This window comes from Camelus ferus, chromosome 18 (assembly GCF_009834535.1).
Source record: "Camelus ferus isolate YT-003-E chromosome 18, BCGSAC_Cfer_1.0, whole genome shotgun sequence".
Classification (NCBI taxonomy): domain Eukaryota; kingdom Metazoa; phylum Chordata; class Mammalia; order Artiodactyla; family Camelidae; genus Camelus; species Camelus ferus.
In genome coordinates this window covers 31,687,798-31,708,158 of record NC_045713.1, presented here as the reverse complement: position 1 = coordinate 31,708,158, position 20,361 = coordinate 31,687,798, and the positions used below count along the sequence as shown (strand labels likewise).

The window sequence follows — 20,361 nt, the reverse complement described above, 5'->3', positions numbered from 1 at the left end:
GCTGGAGGTGTGGGCTTGGACTTGTCAGATCCCAGCTCCGTGCAGGTCTGGGCAGGTTGCCCATTCTCTCTCTTGTTCTCGTCCCCTGTGGCACTGAGTTATTACACCATACGATGCTTGCTGAGTGTTCACTTGGTACCAGGCACTCTCCATTCATGATCTCATTCAATTCTGATAGAAATCTAAGAGGTAGGCACTGATTTTATCTCCATTCAAAAGGAAGAAACTGAGACTTAAAAAAGATAGGTGATTTGCTCAAGGACCCACACATGTATAAGTGGAGGACCTGGGATTTGAACCTGGGGATGTCTGACCCTCCGACTTACGGGGCTTAACCTATAGGACTGTTGTGAGAATTACAGGAGTCAGTGCATGTTCCCTCCTTGCCTGGCACAGTGGCTCATGTGTAGTCCACACTCAGTAAATTGTGACTGTTATTTTCAGAGGATGTGTTGCTTGAAGGATAGAGTGTGTCAAGTCAGATTGTGCCCAAACCCTGTCAGCAGTCGGGAATCTGTGGTTCAAAGGATTCATTCATTCATTCATTCAAACAGGCCACATTTCAGTGTCTTCTAGGTACCAGGCATTCTCCTAGCACATGGCTTGGGCCTCAGGACTTTCCTGGCTCAACCCCAGCTGCACACTGGAATCACCAGAGACCAATTAAGTCAGACTCTAAATGGTGGTGCAGGGGATCACCTCCTTAGTGGTTCTGATGTGCAGCCAGGGTCGAGATCCATTGGCTTGGAGGAAAGACAGGCCCATAAGCATCTCTAATGCATCATGGAATTTGGTTCAAGATGCTTTTGGGAGCCCAGAGGGGAGGGAGATTTGACCTGACCAAAGTAAGAGGACATCAAAGAAGACTTCACCAATTAAATGACAACTGAGCTTGGCCTTAAAAGGATCAGCTGGATTTTGCTGGGAGAAGGAGGTGGGGAGGGGACTCCAGCTAGAGCAAGGGCCTGAGGTGTGGTGGTCATGGTGTATCTGGAGAGAGAGAAGGTGCCTAGTGTGGATGAAGCAGGTGGAGGCCTTGACTTTGTTCTGGAGGTGATGGAAAGTTCTAGAAGTTTTGACATCACAGCATGGTATTTAATAGTGGTCCTGAATTTCACCACTGCTGCTAAGTTTCACCACCAGGGCTTCCAAATCGAGAGGCAGCTCTCTAGACAACCCTAACTCCTATCCTTCCCTTAGGAGCTGGATGACATCGTTATTGACGTGGCAGAGGTTCGGAAACAAGCCTTGCAGAGCCCGGGGGTGAACCGCAGCCTATTTCTCATCACGCTGGAGAGGTGTTTCCAGGTGCTGAACCCCCTGGAGTGTGTGGAGATCCTGAGTAGGGTGCTGAGGGGGTCCTCAGGCCGCTTCCTGCAGCCGGACATCGTTGAGAGGCTCCCCCGAGACCTGCGTGAGGACGCCTTCAAGAACCTGTGAGTACCCGCCCCTGCCTCCCCCGCTTGGAGACATCATGCCAGTTGGGAGAGGCCAGGCACAAAGGTGACATACTATATGATGGCATTTATCTGAGCTATCCAGAAGAGGCAAATCCACGGAGATAGAAAGTAGATTAGTGGTTTCTAGCAGTTGGGGTGACAAGAAGTTCAGGGGTGATAGCTAAAAGGTATGGGTTTTTTTTTTTTGAGGTACTTAAAATGTTCTACAATTGACTGTGGTAATGGCTGCACAATTCTGTGATTATACTGAAAAGCATTGAATTGTACACTATTTTATTTTTATTTTTTTGGCTCCCAGGTCTTTAATTAGGGGCTTGGGAGGGGGCAGGCTGTCCACTGGAGGTGGCTGGGAGGAGAGGTCTCTGCAGCAGTATACACTTCATTTTTATTTATTTAAAATTTATTTTTTTATTTTTTGGGGGAGGTAATTAGATTGATTTATTTACTTATTGTAATGGAGATACTGGGGTTTGAACCCAGGACCTTTGCATGTGAAGCATGCACTCCACCACTGAACTATACCCTCCCCTCAAACTGTATGCCTTAATTGGGCAAATTTTATGGTATATGAATTATATCTGAATAAAGCTGTTACCAAAAAATAATAAAATAAAAAACTGACCAAGTGGTGAGGAGTGGGGACCACTCTTTGGAAGGTATTTAACCGTAATGAGAAGAGGAGAAATGGGAAAACAGATATATCCAGCAAGAGAGTGGGAAGGGCTTTTAACCGAAGACAGCTTTGTGTACCTTGGCTGTTTTGACCCAGCCTTGAGGCAGCTGTCATCTGTTCGTTCCCTAACTGATGCCATGTTTGTGTCATTCAGATCTGCGGTATTCAAAGATCTCTACGACCAAACCTCGGCGCATTCCCAGAAAGCTCTTTATTCCTGGATGACTGGGATCTTGCAGACATCCTCCAATTTCACTGGTGAGCCCATGCTTTGAGTGGGGGACCCTTCTGAGGGGGAGTCCATCCTTCAGAGAGGTGCTTCATCTCAGAAGATACGGATTTGATTTAATTGTCCCTCATAATTTTTACCTCCCTCAACGTCTGAAAAGGATTTGATGTGGCTTGTGGAGTCAAACACACACCCCATTTCATCGATGCGTTTTTCACGCTCTGAAGTCTCTGCAGGAAGGATCATCTGTATCTCACCATCAATGTCCTAGTTTCTTAGTGGAAGGTAAATCATGACAGCATTCCTTCCAGGCAGAGGAAGCAGCAAATACAAAGGCCCTGAGGTGGGAATGAGCTTGGTGTGTGTGTGAAACTTAGAAAATGCCTGTGGGGTTGGAGAGTAGCGGGTGCCAATCAATCCTTTTCCTGGAATTAAGCTCTGAGATTTGTATAGAAGAGGCATTATACAACGGAATAATCAATGTCTTCAATGCCCAGCAGAACTCCCTCTGCCTGATGAATAATTAGGGCCTCCAGGAATCTGAATCTCACACTGTGTAACCCTGAGAAAGTCACCCAACCTCTAGAAGTCCTTATTGCCAGGATTTTTTTTTTTTTTTTGGTGACGGGGAGGTAGTTAGATTTATTTATTTACTTTAATGGAGGTATTAGAGATTGAACCCACACCCCCTGGAACCTCCTGCATGCTAAGTACGAGCTCTACCACTGAGCTATATACCCTGCTCCCTTTTTAAATTAAAAAAGAAAAATTTCCCCCGTTAATGGAGGCACTGAAGATTGAACCCAGGACCTCCTGCATGCTAGACATGCACTCTACCACTGAGCTACACCCTCCCCACTGCCAGAATTCGGAGACAGATGCTCCTAAAATTCTTGTATGTTTCATTATTAAATCAAAGTGAATAAAGATAAATTTGGGCTTTAAACTTTTTTTTTTTTCATGAAGTTCCTTGAGGTAGCTGGAAATACTTTGGACGTCAAAACTATCCCAAGTTTGAGGATGGTTGGTGACTACACTACAGGGTGACTGGGTCGCTGAACTCTAACAGTGCTGTTGTGGGTAAAAGTCTTACTGAAGGATTGGAAGGTCATGGCTGCCAATTCTAACTCAATGAAACTTGAAGTTGGATCCTGGTCATGACGGTTCTCGAAGCCCTGCTGACATTCACTGAGTGGGAGTTTCAAATTTCCCAGAGAGCCCTCTGGGAATTCAGATAAGGGAGGCAGTCCTGCGGGCTAAAGAGATGAGAGAAGACTTTAGGGAAGAGAAAATATTTGAGCTCAATTTTTAAGGTAGGGTTTAGAAGCAAAAGGGTTAGGGGAAAGGCATCCAAGCTGATGAGAAGGACCCAGCCAAGAGAGCAAAGATTTGTACAACATCTAGGATGCCTACCAGGAAGGACGAATGGTTTAGTTTGGCTCATGTACAGGAACATGATGATAATCAATAAGGAAGATAATAATTGTTACTGGTAGTAATAAAAGAGTCCAATATATTTCAGGTTGGTAACTAAATAAACTAAAAATGAAACTACATTTAAGTATTAAAAATAATCTGAATTTCTAACAAGTTCCCAGGAGGCGCTGAGGCTGCCAGTCTAAGGGCCACACCATTGAGTAACAAAGCGGTGGGCACCTGTCATTGCCTGTGTATAGCATAGCATCTCATAGGGAGAGGCTCTCAAAAAGTGGTTGTTGAATGAGTTAATGAATGCAAAAAGGAGGTGCTGACGTCAAGATCAAAAGATGCTTTTGACTATCACATACCAGTGCACAGACTTTTATTTAATTATTTACTCATTTATCCATTCATTAATTTTTTTGCAGATGACTCTGTTTCATGGGTCAGTGCAGAAAACTTATGGATTCTGGGCAGATATATGGTTCACCTATCACTTGAAGAAATCATGAAAATTTGTCCCAGAGAAGTAAGTTGGAAAAGTACATTTACATGTTCCCATCACAAATACATCTGGGGTAAGGTGTGTTCTCTCATGTTCATCCAGCCAGTCAAGGTGCCCTGGAAATTGGACACCCTGCCTCAGCTAAATATATCTTGAACATCTAAAGGAAACACTTGGAATAAAGTCTCAAGCAGTCAGTCATTGGACTGTGTTCTAGTGTAGAAGAGCTAAGAAAAGAAAAAGAATTATGGACAACTAAGATAGCTCTGATGTGAACAAACATGATCCAAAGAGAATGCTGGCTGTGAACAAAAAATCATTTAAGGGTAATTTTGTGCTTCAGAAAGGGCAAGGACATTAGCTATACAGTTTCTAGTCCTTGGAAGCTCGAACCTAAATGAAAAGCAACATGGATGAATAGCTACTCCTATTTATGGTTACGTTTATTGATAGCTACTTCAGCATGAGCAGTGATTGGATTTCAGCTCGAGTTTACAGTGGAGAAATGTACATATTCAAGGTTACTGTCTCTCTCCTACTGACGCTGGCCCGGTGACACTAAAATCCCTTGAGTAGCATGGTTCTGGAATGCAGCCTCCTAAGAGTGTTGCCAACAGGGAGGCATTCATTAAGAGTTTGGGGCTTGCCTCCAGTTTTTATCATATGTGCCCTGACTTTCTCCTGGCCAGCTTGTGCAAGGACCGGTTGACCCAACAGTATCTGGCTGTTATGAAACCACAGAGGCAGACCTGGGTTCCTCTTTTCACCTAGGAGGCTGGGACTGTTTCAGATGTCTCTCAATTTTATAACCCTCAAGCATAAAATGGATTAAACTTCCACTTTACTCTCCCAAATTTGGGTGAATTTTAGGAAGTCAATAGAGTTTCAATCTTCTTTTAATAGTTTTAGACCAGTGGTTTTTTTTTGGGGGGGGGGTGGGGGTAATTAAGTTCACTTATGTATTCACTTATGGAGGCAGTGGGCATTGAACCCAGGACCTTGTGCATGCTAGGCACACAATCTACCACTGAGCTATACCCTCCACTACATAGAGGTTCAATTCTTAGGAAACTGGGCCCCTTGCGGGGAATTTCTGAGATCAAGAGGCCATTAGCAACATTTCTTCATCTTCTAAAAATGTAGAGGAAGGAGGTAAAGCCACAGAGTACCAACACTAAGAGGGAATTTTATATTTATATGGACGAAGAGTACGCTCCACGAGGGAGAGACAACTTTATGAGTCCTTTAAGCACAGAATACCAGTGCGTTGGAATACAGGAGACCTCGGTGTGACACTCTTGGACACACAGGCAAAAAGTGAACAAGAGTAGAAAGAATTTGAATAGCATATTATATATATTTACATAACCTAGGCGTGTTATATATTATGTAAATATATTTCCATATATATTATATACATATATGCAATTTTGTTATCTTACAAAGAGAACACACACTTTTTTATTACCTGAGGGTCATTTGTAAACTGATACACCTATGAAAAAATTCTGATTCCCCAAAGCAAACAATTTGTGGGTCACATTCTCTGACCTCAGTAAGACAAATCTACAAATAAATGTACATATATTAGCTTTAAAAAAGTTCAGTTGCTCAGATATTAAAAAAAAAAAAACTTTCCTAAATAACAATTGGATCAAAGAAGAAACCAAAGCAGCAGTTAGCGGCCGTTAAGAAACCAATGGCGAGGAGAAACGCGCATCTCCAAGTGTTGGGGGCGGGGCAGCACAGGACCCCCCACCCCCACCCCAGGGTGGAGCAGCAAGGGGCCACTGCAGCCCTCCTCACTGCGCTTCCTGTCTCTGTCCCCCAGATTGGGCTGTTTATCAGCTATGACAATGCCACCAAGCAGCTGGACACGGTTTATGACATCACGCCTGAACTGGCCCAGGCGTTTCTGGAGAAAATCAGCTCCTCCAGCTTTGACATGAGGAACACCTCTACCATCCACAGGCAAGGGGCGGGGATCTCTGGGCCCTCAGAGCTGTTCCCCAGGATGTGATCTAAGCATCGGCTTCCTCTGAGCAGCAGGGGAAGGAGGTGGCTGGTCCACGTCCTACGTCTCTGTGCATGTGAGGGAGGTGTTTCACCAAAGAGACCCCTTTAAAGAGGTTATGAAGTAGGGAAGAAAACAAATGCTTTTTTAAGCATCTCCTATGTGCCAGACACTTATGCAGTCTTAGCAAGTGCTAAGATTCTAGCTCTGAGCATGGAAATGGAGCATTTTTAACACTCCTCCTTTCCAAGGTAAATGTGTAATTTCCATTGGGTTGGGTTGAGTATTGGAAATAGCTTGGGGGTCCCCGTATTTGTGAACCTCTTTTTATCTAGACTCTAGGTGGGGAGCCCTGGGATGGGATCAGCTCTAGCATTTAGTGATTGTAACTTGATCCCCCTGGAACCATTTCCAGCAGGGGAGGGCCAGGAGCTATGCTCCTGGTGACCCCAGAAAGGGCTTGAATGTCAGAAGTTGGGGTGTGCAGTAAGGAGGGGTGGTGAGCACTATTCACCCACCTTCTCTCCATCTCCTAGGGCTTTATTGTCAAGGTGCTTCCTCTGATATCACCATATTACCTTACATTTTTTCAAAGTCATTTGCAGAGAATATTCTTATATAAAATGATTCCACCTTCTTCCTCCATCCTTAGTAATTTTCACCCATTAGCATGGGTCCCATTTTTCTACGGTTACACAAAAAATAGCTTCGTGGTTAAGAACATGGGACCTGGAGCCAGACTTCCTGGGTCTAATCCTGGCTCTGCCACTTACAAGCTGTGTGATCTTGGCCGTGTTACTGCTCTTCTCTGTGCCTCCGTTTCCCCATCTGTAAAATGAGAGATAATAAGGTGCCTACCTCATTAAGATCCTCATAAAGATTAAGCACACCTGCACGTAGCAAGTGCTTAAGAAATACTAGTTACTCTTAACATGGTTATTAACATTCAGTCTTCACTTCCTCCGAGTCTTCTTTTCTTATCAGACATGCTTTCAAAGTCTTTTCCGGACCTGGTTGCTCTCCTGTGGTCATGTCTGAGTGTGTCAGTGCCTGATCATGCTCAACCACGGGGTCCAGCCTTGCTAAGTCAAGTAGATTTCATGCCAATGCTAAGAGCATCCACTGATGAGTAAGTGCTTAGTATCCACCAAGAAGTATGCTAAACAGTTGTGTCTCTTCTCATTTAACCCTCACAATACTCCTCATCCCTTCATTCATCGTATTAATTATGAATGCGCTATGATGAACAAAGAAAATCTCCCCATTAAAAGCTTAGAGATGCAGGGTGACCCTGTACAGTAGTACAGAGTGTGCTCTGCACAACTGTGTGCCGCAACCTATCAGAGAAATTAATAACTTGCTGGAGGTCAGACATCTCATAGAGCTGGGCTTCAAACTCCAGTTGGCCTGAAGCTATGTTCTTAGCCATTAGATGTTGTGCTTCCAGCTAGATCCAGGGTTCAAATCCCATCTCTGCTCCTACATTGTTTTGCCTCCTGTCTATGTTTTTTCCCTTTTGAAGTCATCATTATCTAGGGATATTGGTTGTAAAGCATCCTGGAAATAAATCTCTGCCTCAGAGAATCCATCAGGGTGGACAAACTCTTTATCTCTGTATGAAAAATGGAGGTTTTTCTCTGGCTAAGTGAGCAGCATGCTTTCCTTGTGCCCCTTAATGGCCCAGGAAGAGATGGCATAGTTGGTTGGATCTAGATTTAAGGCCCAGCATCACTACTTGCCTTGAACAAGTCACCCTTGATCTCTTTGAGTCTCAGTTTGCCCTTCTGTGAAATGGGGCTAATGAGAGCATCTACCTTGCAGGGTTGTTGTGATGAGATAATGCAGGTAAAGGGCTCAGCACAGTACCTGGTACGAGGCAGCTGCTTTGACTGCGACTCTCTTGGGTCTAACTGGGGTGGGGCTGTGGTTGTGGCCTCTGGCTCTGCGCCCTCCACCAGCATCCCTTATCTTCTCACACAGGCTGGGGCTGCTGGTGTGTTTCTACGATGATCTGGAGTTGCTGGACGCTGCCATGGCCCGGGTCCTCCTTCACCAGATGATCAAGTGCAGCCACCTGAGGGGCTTCCAGGCTGGTGTTCAGAAGGTGCAGAAGGGCCCATAGCCTTGGCCTCAGTTTCACTAGCCGGAGAAATGGGAGAACCATCCTGCCTGGCCTTTGAGAGGAAACGCGCAGGGTTAATCAGGATCTAGGTCCAACCACAGCAGATGGTATCCCAAATACTGGGATGAGCTTAAAATGGGAAGAAACAACAAGAAACTGTAGGAAAAAAAGCTTGCATAGATCAAAATTCAGTGAGATCAGCCACCTCAAACTTAAATGTGCATACGGTTGCTTGGGCATCTTAAATGCAGATTTAAAGTCTGGGTGGGGCCGGAGACTGCATTTCTAGCAAGCTTCCAGGTGATACTGAGGCTGCTGGTCTGGTGACCATGCTTAGCACAGCAAGGAGATAAAACAGTGGTTCTCAAACCTGGTTCTATGTGAGTAACACGCCCCTTCTCCCAGGCTCCAACCCCAGAGATTCTTGTGTTATTGGTCTGGGGTGTGGCCTGGGTGTAGTATGTTTTAAAATCTCCTCTGATGATTCCAATGCAGTCAGAGTGGAGACTCCTGGATTAGGGTGTATTTATTGAGTTTCTGGACCAAAGGTTTGGACAAGTTGGTACATGTGAACTCTCATTTCCTTCCCCCATTCATCTCTCTCTCCTTTCTTCCCTTAAAGTCTTAATTCTGCCTGGCTTCTCTCATTTCGTTTTGTCTTTCTCAATTTTTGGCATGGGGGGGGGGAGGTGATTAGGTTTATTTATGTATTTATTTAATGGAGGGACTGGGGATCGAACCCAGGAGCTCAGCTAAGCATCTGCTCTACCACTGAGCTATCCCCTGCTCCCCGTCTTTCTCATTTTTTTTTAATTAAGAAGATGACATGCAAGCAGTATTCAAGAACAATTTTGGTAACTCCATCAATAATTCCACTGCAGTTTTTCACACATAACCATAAAATCCCCAGGCCCATTTGGCATTTGACATAATAGTCATTGTCTTGGTCCGTGCATGTTTTTGTTTTCCAGGAAAAGAATCCCCTCCAAGTAAGCTCAAGCAAAAATAAGAAAATAAATGTATTTTTAAGGCCACAAGGGTAGCTGTGACCAAAAAAAAGTCAGATACAATTAGATATGAGAGAACCCTTTGGAATCATCTAGGTCAGTGTCTCTTAAACCTGAGGGTGCCTCAGAATCGGCTGGAGGGCTTGTTAAAAGCAGCTTGGTAAAACACCCAGGTCCTGAGTCTCTGATTCTGGAGGGCCAGGGTGGAGCCTGAGAACCTGCATTGCTAACAGCATCCCAAGTGATGCTGATACTACTGGTGGAGGACCACACTTTGAGAACCACTGCTCTAGGCCTTTTGCAGATGTGGAAGGCGATCTCTACAGAAGGGAAGCAGCTGAACTTGGAGAAACCCAGGAGCGGTGACAGCTGTTTCTTTCACTTTACTCTGCTGCCCCCCAGTGGCCATTTTGGTATCGTCTGGAACGCTTGTGTGCGCTGGTCTGACGTGGATGTATATTGTTCATACAAATTCAGATGTTAAAACGTGAACCGTTCTCGTAGTTTTGGACAAAGGTCTTGTTACAACAAATGAGTTTATCACCTTTTTTTTTTAACTGGAAGCAGTTGGGAAACTCACTTGACTATAGCTGGACAGGCATATTATAAAAAAAAAAAAAATTAACGGGATCACCGGAAGTGTGAAAACGTGTCTGACATAATTTCAAATGAAAAATACAGAGCAAAACTTGCACTTCTGTTCATATCACAACTATGTAAATCTACATACTGTAGTTTATTTATAAAGTACATGTTTATAAAGGCATAAGAAGTCTTAGAAACATATATACCCAATTACTAATCATAGTAATTTTTTTGAGGCAGGATTTTCAGGAGGCCTTCACTTTCTTGTTACTGGTGAGAATGATGTTTACACAGATTATATATTATTATGAAGCCCCCCTGGATATTTCAGGAAAGAAAAATAGCCATAAAGACAGGATATAGAGTTCACGGTCACTAAAAGAAAGTAGATGCTCTGGGAGGGTGCTGGAGTCATGGGTGAAGAGGACACAGTTTCCTTCTGCCATGCTTTAAGGTTGATTTAATAACAAATTAATATTTAAATGAAGCACAAAGTGAATTCATGTCCTATGAAGATCAAGGCTAGAGGAGGTGGTATTCTCAGTGGGGCGACTCATGGTCTGGGCTTGGCAGGAGTCCCACTCCCTTTGATGGGGAAGGGTGGGATGAGGGGGCACCCCAGGGTATAGCCTGCTTGCTGCAGACCCTCATCCCAGCTTGCTCCCTCCTAGCTCAAAGCTGACCTCCTGGAAATCGCCACGGAGAACCAGACCCTCAACGAGACTCTGGGCTCTTTGTCGGATGCAGTTGTGGGCTTGACCCACAGTCAGCTGGAATCCCTCTCCCCCGAGGCTGTGCACAGCGCCATCTCCACCCTCAACCAGGTCTCGGGCTGGGCCAGGAGCCAGGTCATCATCTTGTCTGCCAAATACCTGGCCCAGGAGAAGGTCAGTTGGAGCTTTGAGCTCTATTTTAATGCCCTGAGACCCACGGGCCAGTTATACACACACACAGCGGGGGCTGCCAATCCATAAGAGCACAGTGCCAAGGAGGTCGACCTAGATTCGAGCCCTTGGTCTGCCAGTGACTAGCTGTGCGATACTGGAGAACTGACCTAATTTCTCTTTGCCTCAGTTCCCCTATTTGTAAGATGGGGATAACAGTAGCACCTATTTCCTAGGATTATGTGAGTCAGGACACAGGAAAAGATTGGAGCAGCCCAACCACGCATGGCGCAGATTACGCACTCCGTGAGGGTTAGCTGTCGCTGAGTTAGTCATTCCATCTTCCCCCAGCAACCCTGTAGGTCATTTTCCAGGTCATTCATGTGAGACACAGAGCATATAAGGGGATTATCAAGGCCACAAGAAAGGGTCAGAGCTGGGATTGAACCCGGGGCATCTGGCTTCAGAGCCTGCTTGCTTAACTCCCATGCTAACTACCTCGTGACGGTGCAATATCACTGCCCACCCATTCTTACTTTCTATCTCAAGGCCAAAGGAAGACCTTTCATCCTGTCCTTTCCAGACTCACGGTGACTTTATCTTGAAGGTTTTGCAGACCTTCTGTTTTGACTGGGGCCACCTGGGGCCACCCGGACATTTCTCTGTGAATTTGATTTTAGAGAGCTGTCTCGTTTCTCCCAGCCCTGGGCCACGTGGCTCCTTCCTAGTGTCCCAACTCATTCTACAAAGAGGTGGGGTGACTTTTACTAAGAAGCCGGAGCTCAAAAGGTCTTGCCTTCTCTGGGGACAGTAACGGACTGTCCATTCTACAGAGAATAACTAAAGGAAACTACTCAACTGTTTTTTTTTGTAGAACCAAAGAATGCCCCTGATTATATTACATCTAGCATCTTCACTCCAGAGGCTGGCTGTCAGGGCTGATATCTGTTAGGGTGGCCAGCTGCAGTCATATTTATCATAAACTATCAGGCTCACATCCTGAAACACTTCATTTCAACTCAATGCTTCCGCGTGAAGATAGATGAGTGTGGGGCTTTGCTATGTCAGATGCCTGTCAGGTGACATACTGAGGAAAGTGGGCTGTTTCAAGGCCCCATGAGAGGGGGTGGGCTGGGTAAGCTGAGAGCCCCATGACCTACTCGAAGTTTCTTGCCTGTTGTTGCCAACTTGGGCCTGATGTGATGTTCAGGTTTTTTTTTTTTTTTTTTTTTTTAATAAAGCAGAAGCTCTAATCTGGATTTTTGTGGGATTCTTCCAACTTAAAAAAAAATAATTTTTCCAGCTTTTTTTTTTTAAATTAATGGAGGTACTGGGGATTGAATGCAGGACCTCGTGCATGCTGAGCCATTTCCCTCCCCCGCAGGGGTTCCTTCCATTTTCAAATGTTGTCAGCTAGTTCAAATTAAACACAGAAAAGCCCACTGCCTGGTCAGCTGTGGCGCATGGGTCACCACTTTGGGATAGTTGTACTGTGGCCTCGAATAGCATGGTAATTCCCCTAGCGGAGCAGTTACTCAGGGTCTCGTGTTTTGATACTTAACTCTCTTTCCTGATAGAGGGAGAGGGGGTCTGGGAGGGCAGCCTGTGCCGTGCTCACTGCGGTGCCCCAGCACCCATCCCGACACCCGGCATGCGGTGGGGCCTCGTAAATGTCCCAGAGGTGGAAGGTGGGAGCCGGGCCTCACCGTCTTCTCGGCCGGCGGCCCCCAGGTGCTGTCCTTCTACAACGTCAGCCAGATGGGCGTGCTGCTGGCCGGGGTCGGCACCCAGGCCTTCCACGCCATGGACCGCAGGGACCTCTCGCAGCTCCTGAGAAGCACCGTCTCCCTGCACGTGTCCGACCTGTCGCCTGCCCAGCGGCAGGGTGTCCTGAGCAAGGTGAGAGGAAGACGTTTGGTCCTCAGCCACGTGGCTCACCAAGTGTGTGCTTTTGGGGTTTTGTGTGGGCTGTGACTGTGGGTGGGGGTTGTTCTGAGCCTGGAGAACGCCTTCTCCTGATGCCCACCTTCCCTCCTGTCCCGAGAAGGCACCGGGGGTCACGCTGTAGTTTTCCCAGACCCTAGTGCTCTCTTACCTCCCCAGCCAGTCGAATCTGGAAACCATTTTTTTTTTCAGTTAGGTTTCTTGCTATAATAATGTTTTAGAAGCTCGTTTTTCAAATGTTAAAGTGAATCCTGAAGTCCCCACAGGGCTTGTGAAATCTCCTCCTTCCATGCTCCAAAGCCATGTCCATACTCTTCTTTCTCACTTGGCAGTGGTCTTCTGGGCAGTCCTACTCTATCAGACTCACCCTGTCCGACGGCAAAATCTGTTAAGAAACCAAACCCAGAGGGCTTGGCCTAAAATAACAACACCTTGCAGATAGCTGTAGCACCTACGGTTAAATGAAAGAGTGTGGCTTTTGGAACAAGACACACTTGGGCTTGAATCTCATGTATCAGCTCTCAGCCCATTACTCATTAAGCCTCAGTTCTCTTACCTATAAATTGGGAATAAGAAGAGCCCCCCCCGACCACCACCTCCCTGGGTTGCTGAGCAGACCCGGTGGATTTCATTGCCCGTGAAGCACAGGACACAGCGCCCGGCCCTGACCCACAGTTCAGTGCACCTTGTCCGAGATCGTTACTGTGTTTCTTCTCACTCTTGGCAGATGATTGAAGCGGGAGATACCGCCTCAGGCATTGCGGAAATACAAGGGGCTTTCTTCAAGGAAGTGTCTCTCTTCGATTTAGGGCGGGAACCCCAATTCAACTCCGCAGTCCTGAAGGAAAAGGAGCTTCGGAGGAGTCAGGTACGACCTCGATGCCCGGAGATGGTGCCTGGATTTCTGACTGTCTTGTGGGAAAGGTCTGCTCTAAGGTTAATTTGGTAAAAGACACTGATTTGTGTGTGATTAAACCCAAGAGGCAGAACTGTGCAGTGTTAAGTTAGACGAAATACGAGTGTGAATTCAGGGGCTGCCGTCTACTAACTGTGGGCTCACGGCTTCTCTTCCTGCGGACTCGGTTCTCTCATGTGCAGAATGGGGATCACGTCTCACGAGAACAACACGTAAGAGCAGTTGTGACCCGGGTTATAAAATGCGGCCAGTGCTGGGGCCGCGTGGGAAGAGTTGCGCTGTGGACACCAGTGCGTGGCCTTGGAAACTTGCCCCAAATTGCTTCTCCTTCATTCACTCATCAGTGGGGCACCTGCCCACCAGGTGCCTGGTGCTGCGTGTGGTGCTGGTAGCGTAGAAGTGAACCAAACAGCGGGAAACCCCTGCCTCGGGGAGCTTCCATCCTAGCGAGGAAGACAGACAGCACGAAATTAGTGCTCTCTTAGATGGAAGATGACCCCTCCAGCCTGACCCACCCATCTGTGCCTACCCTGACCCCATTTAAGGGACCAGCTCACTGCCCTGCCCCACCTTGAGAGCTAGCAAGGGAACCTGTCACTTGTTTGTGCTCCCTTGTGCTGCATCACAAGTCCCAGCACAGCCCTGCCTGAATTTCTCATCTGGACTCTTATCAATTTCTATTGACTAAAGAGTCCAAGAACCCAGGTCAGTAACACAATTTGCCCCAACTGCGCATGCATGTAGTTATTTTTAGCTCTTTTTAGTTTTATTGTATTCTGTTGTTTGAGGAAGCATTTGTCCAGGCACAAGCACTCCAGCAGAGGGTCCCAGGTCCCAGGTCCCAGTCTGCCCTCAGATCCTGTGCCCAAGGAAATCTCTGGGGCCACACAGAGAACACCTGGAACTTGCCTCCCCTGCTGCTCCTTTCGCCTGGGTTCAGCTGCCACGTCACAGATGCCTCCGCCCAATGCCAGCTCGTAATCTAGTCTGGGGAATTACGTTCCAAGTTTCAGAGTCTACATAAATAGATGAATGTTGTGCTTGATCATGTTTGCAAGTTAGGTGTTCTGTAAAGCTACATTCCGTGAAACAAACGACCCCCCTTCCTACCAAGTCTTGGTCTCCTGGAGTGCCCGCCTGGGAGGGCTGGAGGGGATGCTGCTGTGAGCAGGAGTTACTTTACTGATGGAACTTCCTGGCTGGTCCTGGTCTATTCATCCCTCTATTTTGCTTCGTGGGGTGCTGTGTGTTCAAGGAACCAGCAGGTGGGCATGTAAATAGGGGCTACGGGGGGGGGGGGTCCTCAACTGAGCAGAGGGCTTCTTAGAGCGCAGGGAGTAGACCTCCAGCCCTGCTGGCCTGGCTTTGTTCCTCATCCACCTCCTGGAGCACTGGGATCACCTAGGGTGTGAGCCTGTGGGCTTTGCAATACTGGACACCAGTTCAAATCCCAGCTCTGCTGCTTAGCAATTGTGTGGTCCTGGGTAAGTATCGAAGCCTCCATCTTTCCATCTGTAAAGTGGGAGCATGGTGTGCCTTCCCGACGGGACTCGTCACGATGAGTCAGCGCTCCCTCAACGCGGCAATCATCCTCTTCCCTCAGGCCTTGTTCCTGTATGAGCTTCTGTCAAAGACAACCGGGAGGCCAGAGGAGCTCCTGAGGTAGGAGCCTGGGGCTGGCGAGCCCTTGGAGTCTCCCTCCCGAGGAGCCTGATTTCCCTGGAGGGATAGTTGGACGGTGGGCCCGCCTGCAGCTGGGGTCAGGCCAGATCTGCCTTCTCTTGCTCTTCCTTGCCTCCCTCTTCCCTGCCCTCCTTTTGTTTTCCAGTTCAGGGCAGCTGGTCAAAGGCGTGACATGCTCCCATGTGGATGCCATGAGCGCAGACTCCTTTCTGGCTCATTTCCAGTATTTTGAGAACAACTTCTCTCTGCTCTCACCGTGTCAGGTACCATCGGAGCACTTCCCTGCTTCTAATCCTCTCTCCCTACCCCAGTTGCTGGGTGGATTAACTGCGGCGTCTTAAGAGATTCGAGCCAGGATTATCCCAATGCAAGTGATGACATGGGGCCAAAGATTGACCCAGGTTTTCTCCAATTTCTTTTTTAAAAGCTCCACAACCCCACATCTCTACAGGCAGAGTTTCAGCAGATTGGTTATTCCGTATGCAGCTTTGAACCTCCAAATACAGTTGGAAGGTGTACCATTTGCTTGTTCACAGTTATGCTCGCCTGGGACTACAGGTCATACCCTCATCTAACCTTTCTGTCCTTCCCAGGGGTAGCTTGGAATGGAAGCAATTCTCTAGGAGCATTTGCTTTTCCATCTAAAACTTCATTTCTCAAACAGTTAAGGAGACTTTTTAACTCTGTGGGGAGATCAGGGGCAGTAACTGACTTTCACGGTATCTAAGTGAGTAAAAGCAGGCGTTGGAAATAGAGTTTGGACTACAGAGAAAGTCTGCTATTGACTTGGAGAGTTTTTGGTATAGATAAAACATCTACATGTAATTTAAAAAACACTAATGAGCTCATACTGTACACAGTATTCTGTTTAAATTTATGTCATACACACACACACACACACACACACACACACAGTAAATCTATCTTATGGAAACAAGATAGTTGCATAGTACTCAGATGTATGCATATACCATGATTTAACCAGTCCCTGAATGAGGGCCATTGACTTTCTTGCAGTTGTGAATAAGCCTTCTCAGACTTAGATTTGTGTGTGCATTTTGTTATTGCCTCAGTTTCCTCATCCATAAACTGGGTGCAATGGCGGTACTTCCATCGTAGGGTGTTCTCTTTAAGTGAACATATATAAAGCACTCAGAAGAGTGTCTGACACACAGCAAAGCACAATCTGTGTTTGCTCTTATTATTATTGGGCTAAATTCCTAGAACCGCTTTAATCTTTCAGATTAACTGTTTGGCGTGGAAATACTGGGAAGTTTCCAGGGCCTCTATGCCGCCCTTCCTCTTGGCTGCACTCCCGTAAGTGAATGTCAGTCCCCCTTTCTGGCTCAGCAGTAAGATCAGCGAGAGTCTCTGAAGCCAAAGTGACTCTCTCCACCTGGCTTTTGGTGAAGAACCAGAGGCAGAGTGGAGCGTGCCTTCAACAGTCAAGTCCTTGAGAACCAGGATTTAAATTCTGAGCCCCACATCTATATTTCAGACAGATCTTCTGGCTTTTTCTTGTTATTTAAAAGCCAAAGCCAAAGCCAAAATAACCCCAGCCTGAATGAGCGAGTGCCGGTGAAGCAGGTCACATCTGGGCTCGCCTCACAGCTGTGCCCAGGCTCCAGGGGCATCAGAGCTGATGCAAGCAGTGAGGATTTCTTCTGGTGTAGGGTGGGTGTTCAGGCCTGGGGGACAGCTCTGCTTTTAAAATATGGTCTGGATACTGTTTTTCTCTTTTCCTCTTTATTTCCCTCTCGCTTCTCTTGCTGCCATTGTCTTCATTCAATTAAAAAATTATTTATTGAGCACTTACTATGTACTAAATTCTCAGAGTTAAGTAAATTTTCCCCTTATGAGAACTTACAATCTCATGGAGGGAAAATAGACAAGCATGAAGCCACTTACAATATCAAGTAGATATTTGGTTGAAAGTGACAGAAACTTAACCTCAAACTAGCTTAGGCGCTAAAAGGTAATTCTGCGTTTGGGTAACTGGAAAGTCCAGGGATGGACTTCAGGCATGTCTGGATCCAGGGGCTCAAATGAGAAGGCCAGAGACGTAAGGGATGGTCAGATCAGGGAGGGCTTGTGTGATGCCCTGGGGGTGTTTTGCTGGTATTCTGGGGACCGATTTTTGTTTCAGAGAGATCATCATTTATTGCCTCCCAAAGGAGAAAAATTTAATTTCTCCCCAAGGAGAGAAATTACATGGAATAAGATTTTGTTGAGTAGGATTGAGCTTTGGTGGATCACAAATCATTGTAATAACTCAGATGTTTTCCCTACTTTCTCCCTCTTCCTGAACTAAGTTTCTTCCCCTTGGGGGCGATGTTGCCCCTGTGGAGAATATACAATCAAGAGCTGAGAGGAGAGTTCTGGGATGGAGTTGACGGAATTAAGAGTCATTTCTCTTGCTCTCTCCACTCTCTCCTTGTTTTTTCCCTCCCACTTTCAATTTTATTCTCTCTCTTTGTCTCTTTCTTCTTCTACTTTTTTATTTCCTTTCTCCTCATCTCTGCTCAACCTGTCCATCAGTCAACTTCCGTTTATGGAGATCCTAGTCTCTGATCAGGCTGCTGGGGCAGAGAAGAGGAGCATGATGGGAAGTTTGTTTCCCACTTGTAGGAGAGGAGCATGATGGGAAGTTTGTTTCCCACTTGTAGGAGAGCATGGTGGGAAGTTTGTTTCCTGCCCTTAAAAGAGGAAAATGATGGGTAGGAGGTTTGCTACCTGCCCGAAGAAGCCAGAACATCCCAGGGGAGAACAGACATATAAGGAACACCCCTGTGATAAGCCCATGGGCATGCAGACCCTGATTTCGGGGGCAAATGCAGAGCAGGCACTGTTTTCCTTCCCCGGTTCTCCTCATCTCTCTCCAGGGCTCGCTACCTGGCTTCTGTCCCAGCCTCCCAGTGTGTGCCCTTTCTGATCAGCCTGGGGAAGAGTCAGCTGGACTCCTTGGTTTTAGATTCCCACAAAAAGAATTCTGTCCTCAGAAAAGTACAGCAGTGCCTGGTAAGGAAACTCTTCCTGGGGGACACTTTCACGGGTACCCCTTCCCCTCTGGGCATCTGTGGCCATCCTGGGGAGCCCCCGGGGGTCTGGCTGGGCTCTCAGTGCCTGTGGTGATGGCCAGAAGTCTGACTTGTGGGTCTCAAAGCTGGTTCTGATGCCTCGGTGTGGAACAGTCTTGACCACTGCTTCTAGAGATTGCCATTCCGGGACCTGAATGAGGGGAGTCTGCTCTGGAGGACTGGAATGAGCACAGTACACAGAGTCGGGGTTCTAGACACATCTCTGGCAGTGATCGCTTATGTGGCTTTGGGCAAGTCACTTCCCCTCCCCAAGCCTCAGGCTCCTCATCTGTAAGATGGGTGCAGTAGCACTTCCTTCATAGAATTATTGGGGACATGAAATAGGTCATCTATTGTTTAGTGAAGGGCCCGAAGGGCACGCTGCCTTGGCATTAGCTGGCAGTCTCTTTATCTCGAAAAAGTGGATGATATTAGTTCTTACTTCTTATAGTCACTTTGAAGGTGAATGGATTGAGGCCTGGGAACCCTTAGAACAGTGCCTGGCACATAGCGAGCATCCAATAAATGTTAGCTATCTGTGTCATTTTGAGAAAGAGCTTTGAAGGCTTTCCAGTGCCATACAGACTTTGAAGTGCTGTTTCTATCACTGCTGTACCAGTATTATAATGGCCACTGAACTCTGGGGTATCCTCAGAGCAACAACAGTGAGACCACAGCCTCGTTGATTGAGCAATCATGATGCACCAAATCTTCCATGCCCCCTCCCCGCCTGCTGCCTTGGGGTCTCCCAGACTTCAGAGGCCAGTGTCCCTGGGGTACAGTCTGGCCCTGCACTGTCTGTATGAATCCGTGGCAGAGTAGGTGACTCAGATCCTGGAACTTTTACAAGTTTTGGGGTCAGGAAGTGTTTTAAGGGATCACGATCTTGAGCCCTGCGGTATCCTTCCGTCAGCTCCGTGTATCGGTTTCAGAACCACTCCGTTGCTGACGAGTACACTGTGGACATCCTGGGGAACTTGCTCTGTCACCTGCCGGCAGCCGTCATCCACCGTGGGGTGTCCCCCAGGGCCTGGGCCACCGCCCTGCGTGGCCTCAGAGACTGCCCAGACCTCAGTCCCGAGCAGAAGGCCGTGGTGAAGATCAGGCTCCTGGAAGAGCACGGGTGAGGTGGCCGGGGCTCGGCTCTGCAGGCTGGGTGGGCGGGTGTGCTGGCGAGGGGACCCCGCCCTGGCTCTCCTGCCTCAAAGCAGACAGTGTCTCCCACTTACGATGAAGTTAGACACTTCCGTTTATTCTGGAAACGTGACCTTTCTTCTTTTGGCCTCAAATTCCCCGTCAAATGAGAACAGCCGCTGCTCTGCAGGCCTCACGTGGTTGTGACCAGTACATCTTGGCATGTGGAAAGGGAAAGAGTCATGAAAAAATGGTGCTTTGCAAATGCAAGGAGATATTATTTTTCGTTGTGAAACAACACTGCCAATAATAATAATGCAAATAATCGCGGTGCTGTCAGCTCTGGGTGAGTGAGAGCTCTCTGGGGGGAAAACAGAGCTGTTCTTTCCCATGCAGAGTTTTCTAGAGTTAAGTCAGATATTTGAACAGGGCTTAGCCATCAGTCAACAGTTAGCCAACAAACGATTTGGGGGTAATTAATGTCCCAGGCACTTTCTATCACACAGAGTTAAAGAGCTGGGACTTGGGAGCCTGACTCTTCGGGTTAAAATTTTGTTTCTATCATCTGCTGTCTGTGTGACCTGGAAAAGCTACTCAGTCTTTTGCTCTTTACATTTGCATGTGTAGGATGGGGACAGTGACAGCCGGTAGGGCTGTTGTGAAGATCAGCTGAATTCATGCAGGCAGAGGACTTACAACAGTGCCCGGG

General features: G+C 47.1%; 1 protein-coding gene across 2 annotated transcripts in view; it reads left to right on the top strand.

Moving 5' to 3' along the window:
- The window catches only part of OTOA (otoancorin), a 47,516-nt gene that overhangs the window by 6,521 nt on the left and 20,634 nt on the right, over nucleotides 1–20,361 (top strand). Inside the window, exons 7-19 of one of the 2 annotated variants that reach the window (XM_006193123.2) lie at nucleotides 1,201–1,436; nucleotides 2,288–2,391; nucleotides 4,210–4,310; nucleotides 6,118–6,257; nucleotides 8,281–8,404; nucleotides 10,686–10,901; nucleotides 12,630–12,797; nucleotides 13,570–13,710; nucleotides 15,362–15,420; nucleotides 15,587–15,704; nucleotides 16,685–16,758; nucleotides 18,324–18,459; nucleotides 19,451–19,641. In XM_006193123.2, coding sequence (XP_006193185.1) covers nucleotides 1,201–1,436; nucleotides 2,288–2,391; nucleotides 4,210–4,310; nucleotides 6,118–6,257; nucleotides 8,281–8,404; nucleotides 10,686–10,901; nucleotides 12,630–12,797; nucleotides 13,570–13,710; nucleotides 15,362–15,420; nucleotides 15,587–15,704; nucleotides 16,685–16,758; nucleotides 18,324–18,459; nucleotides 19,451–19,641 — 1,808 coding nt within the window. Of the gene's footprint in view, nucleotides 1–1,200; nucleotides 1,437–2,287; nucleotides 2,392–4,209; nucleotides 4,311–6,117; nucleotides 6,303–8,280; nucleotides 8,405–10,685; nucleotides 10,902–12,629; nucleotides 12,798–13,569; nucleotides 13,711–15,361; nucleotides 15,421–15,586; nucleotides 15,705–16,684; nucleotides 16,759–18,323; nucleotides 18,460–19,450; nucleotides 19,642–20,361 lie in introns of both variants that reach the window. The other variant, XM_006193122.2, reaches the window with a different exon arrangement.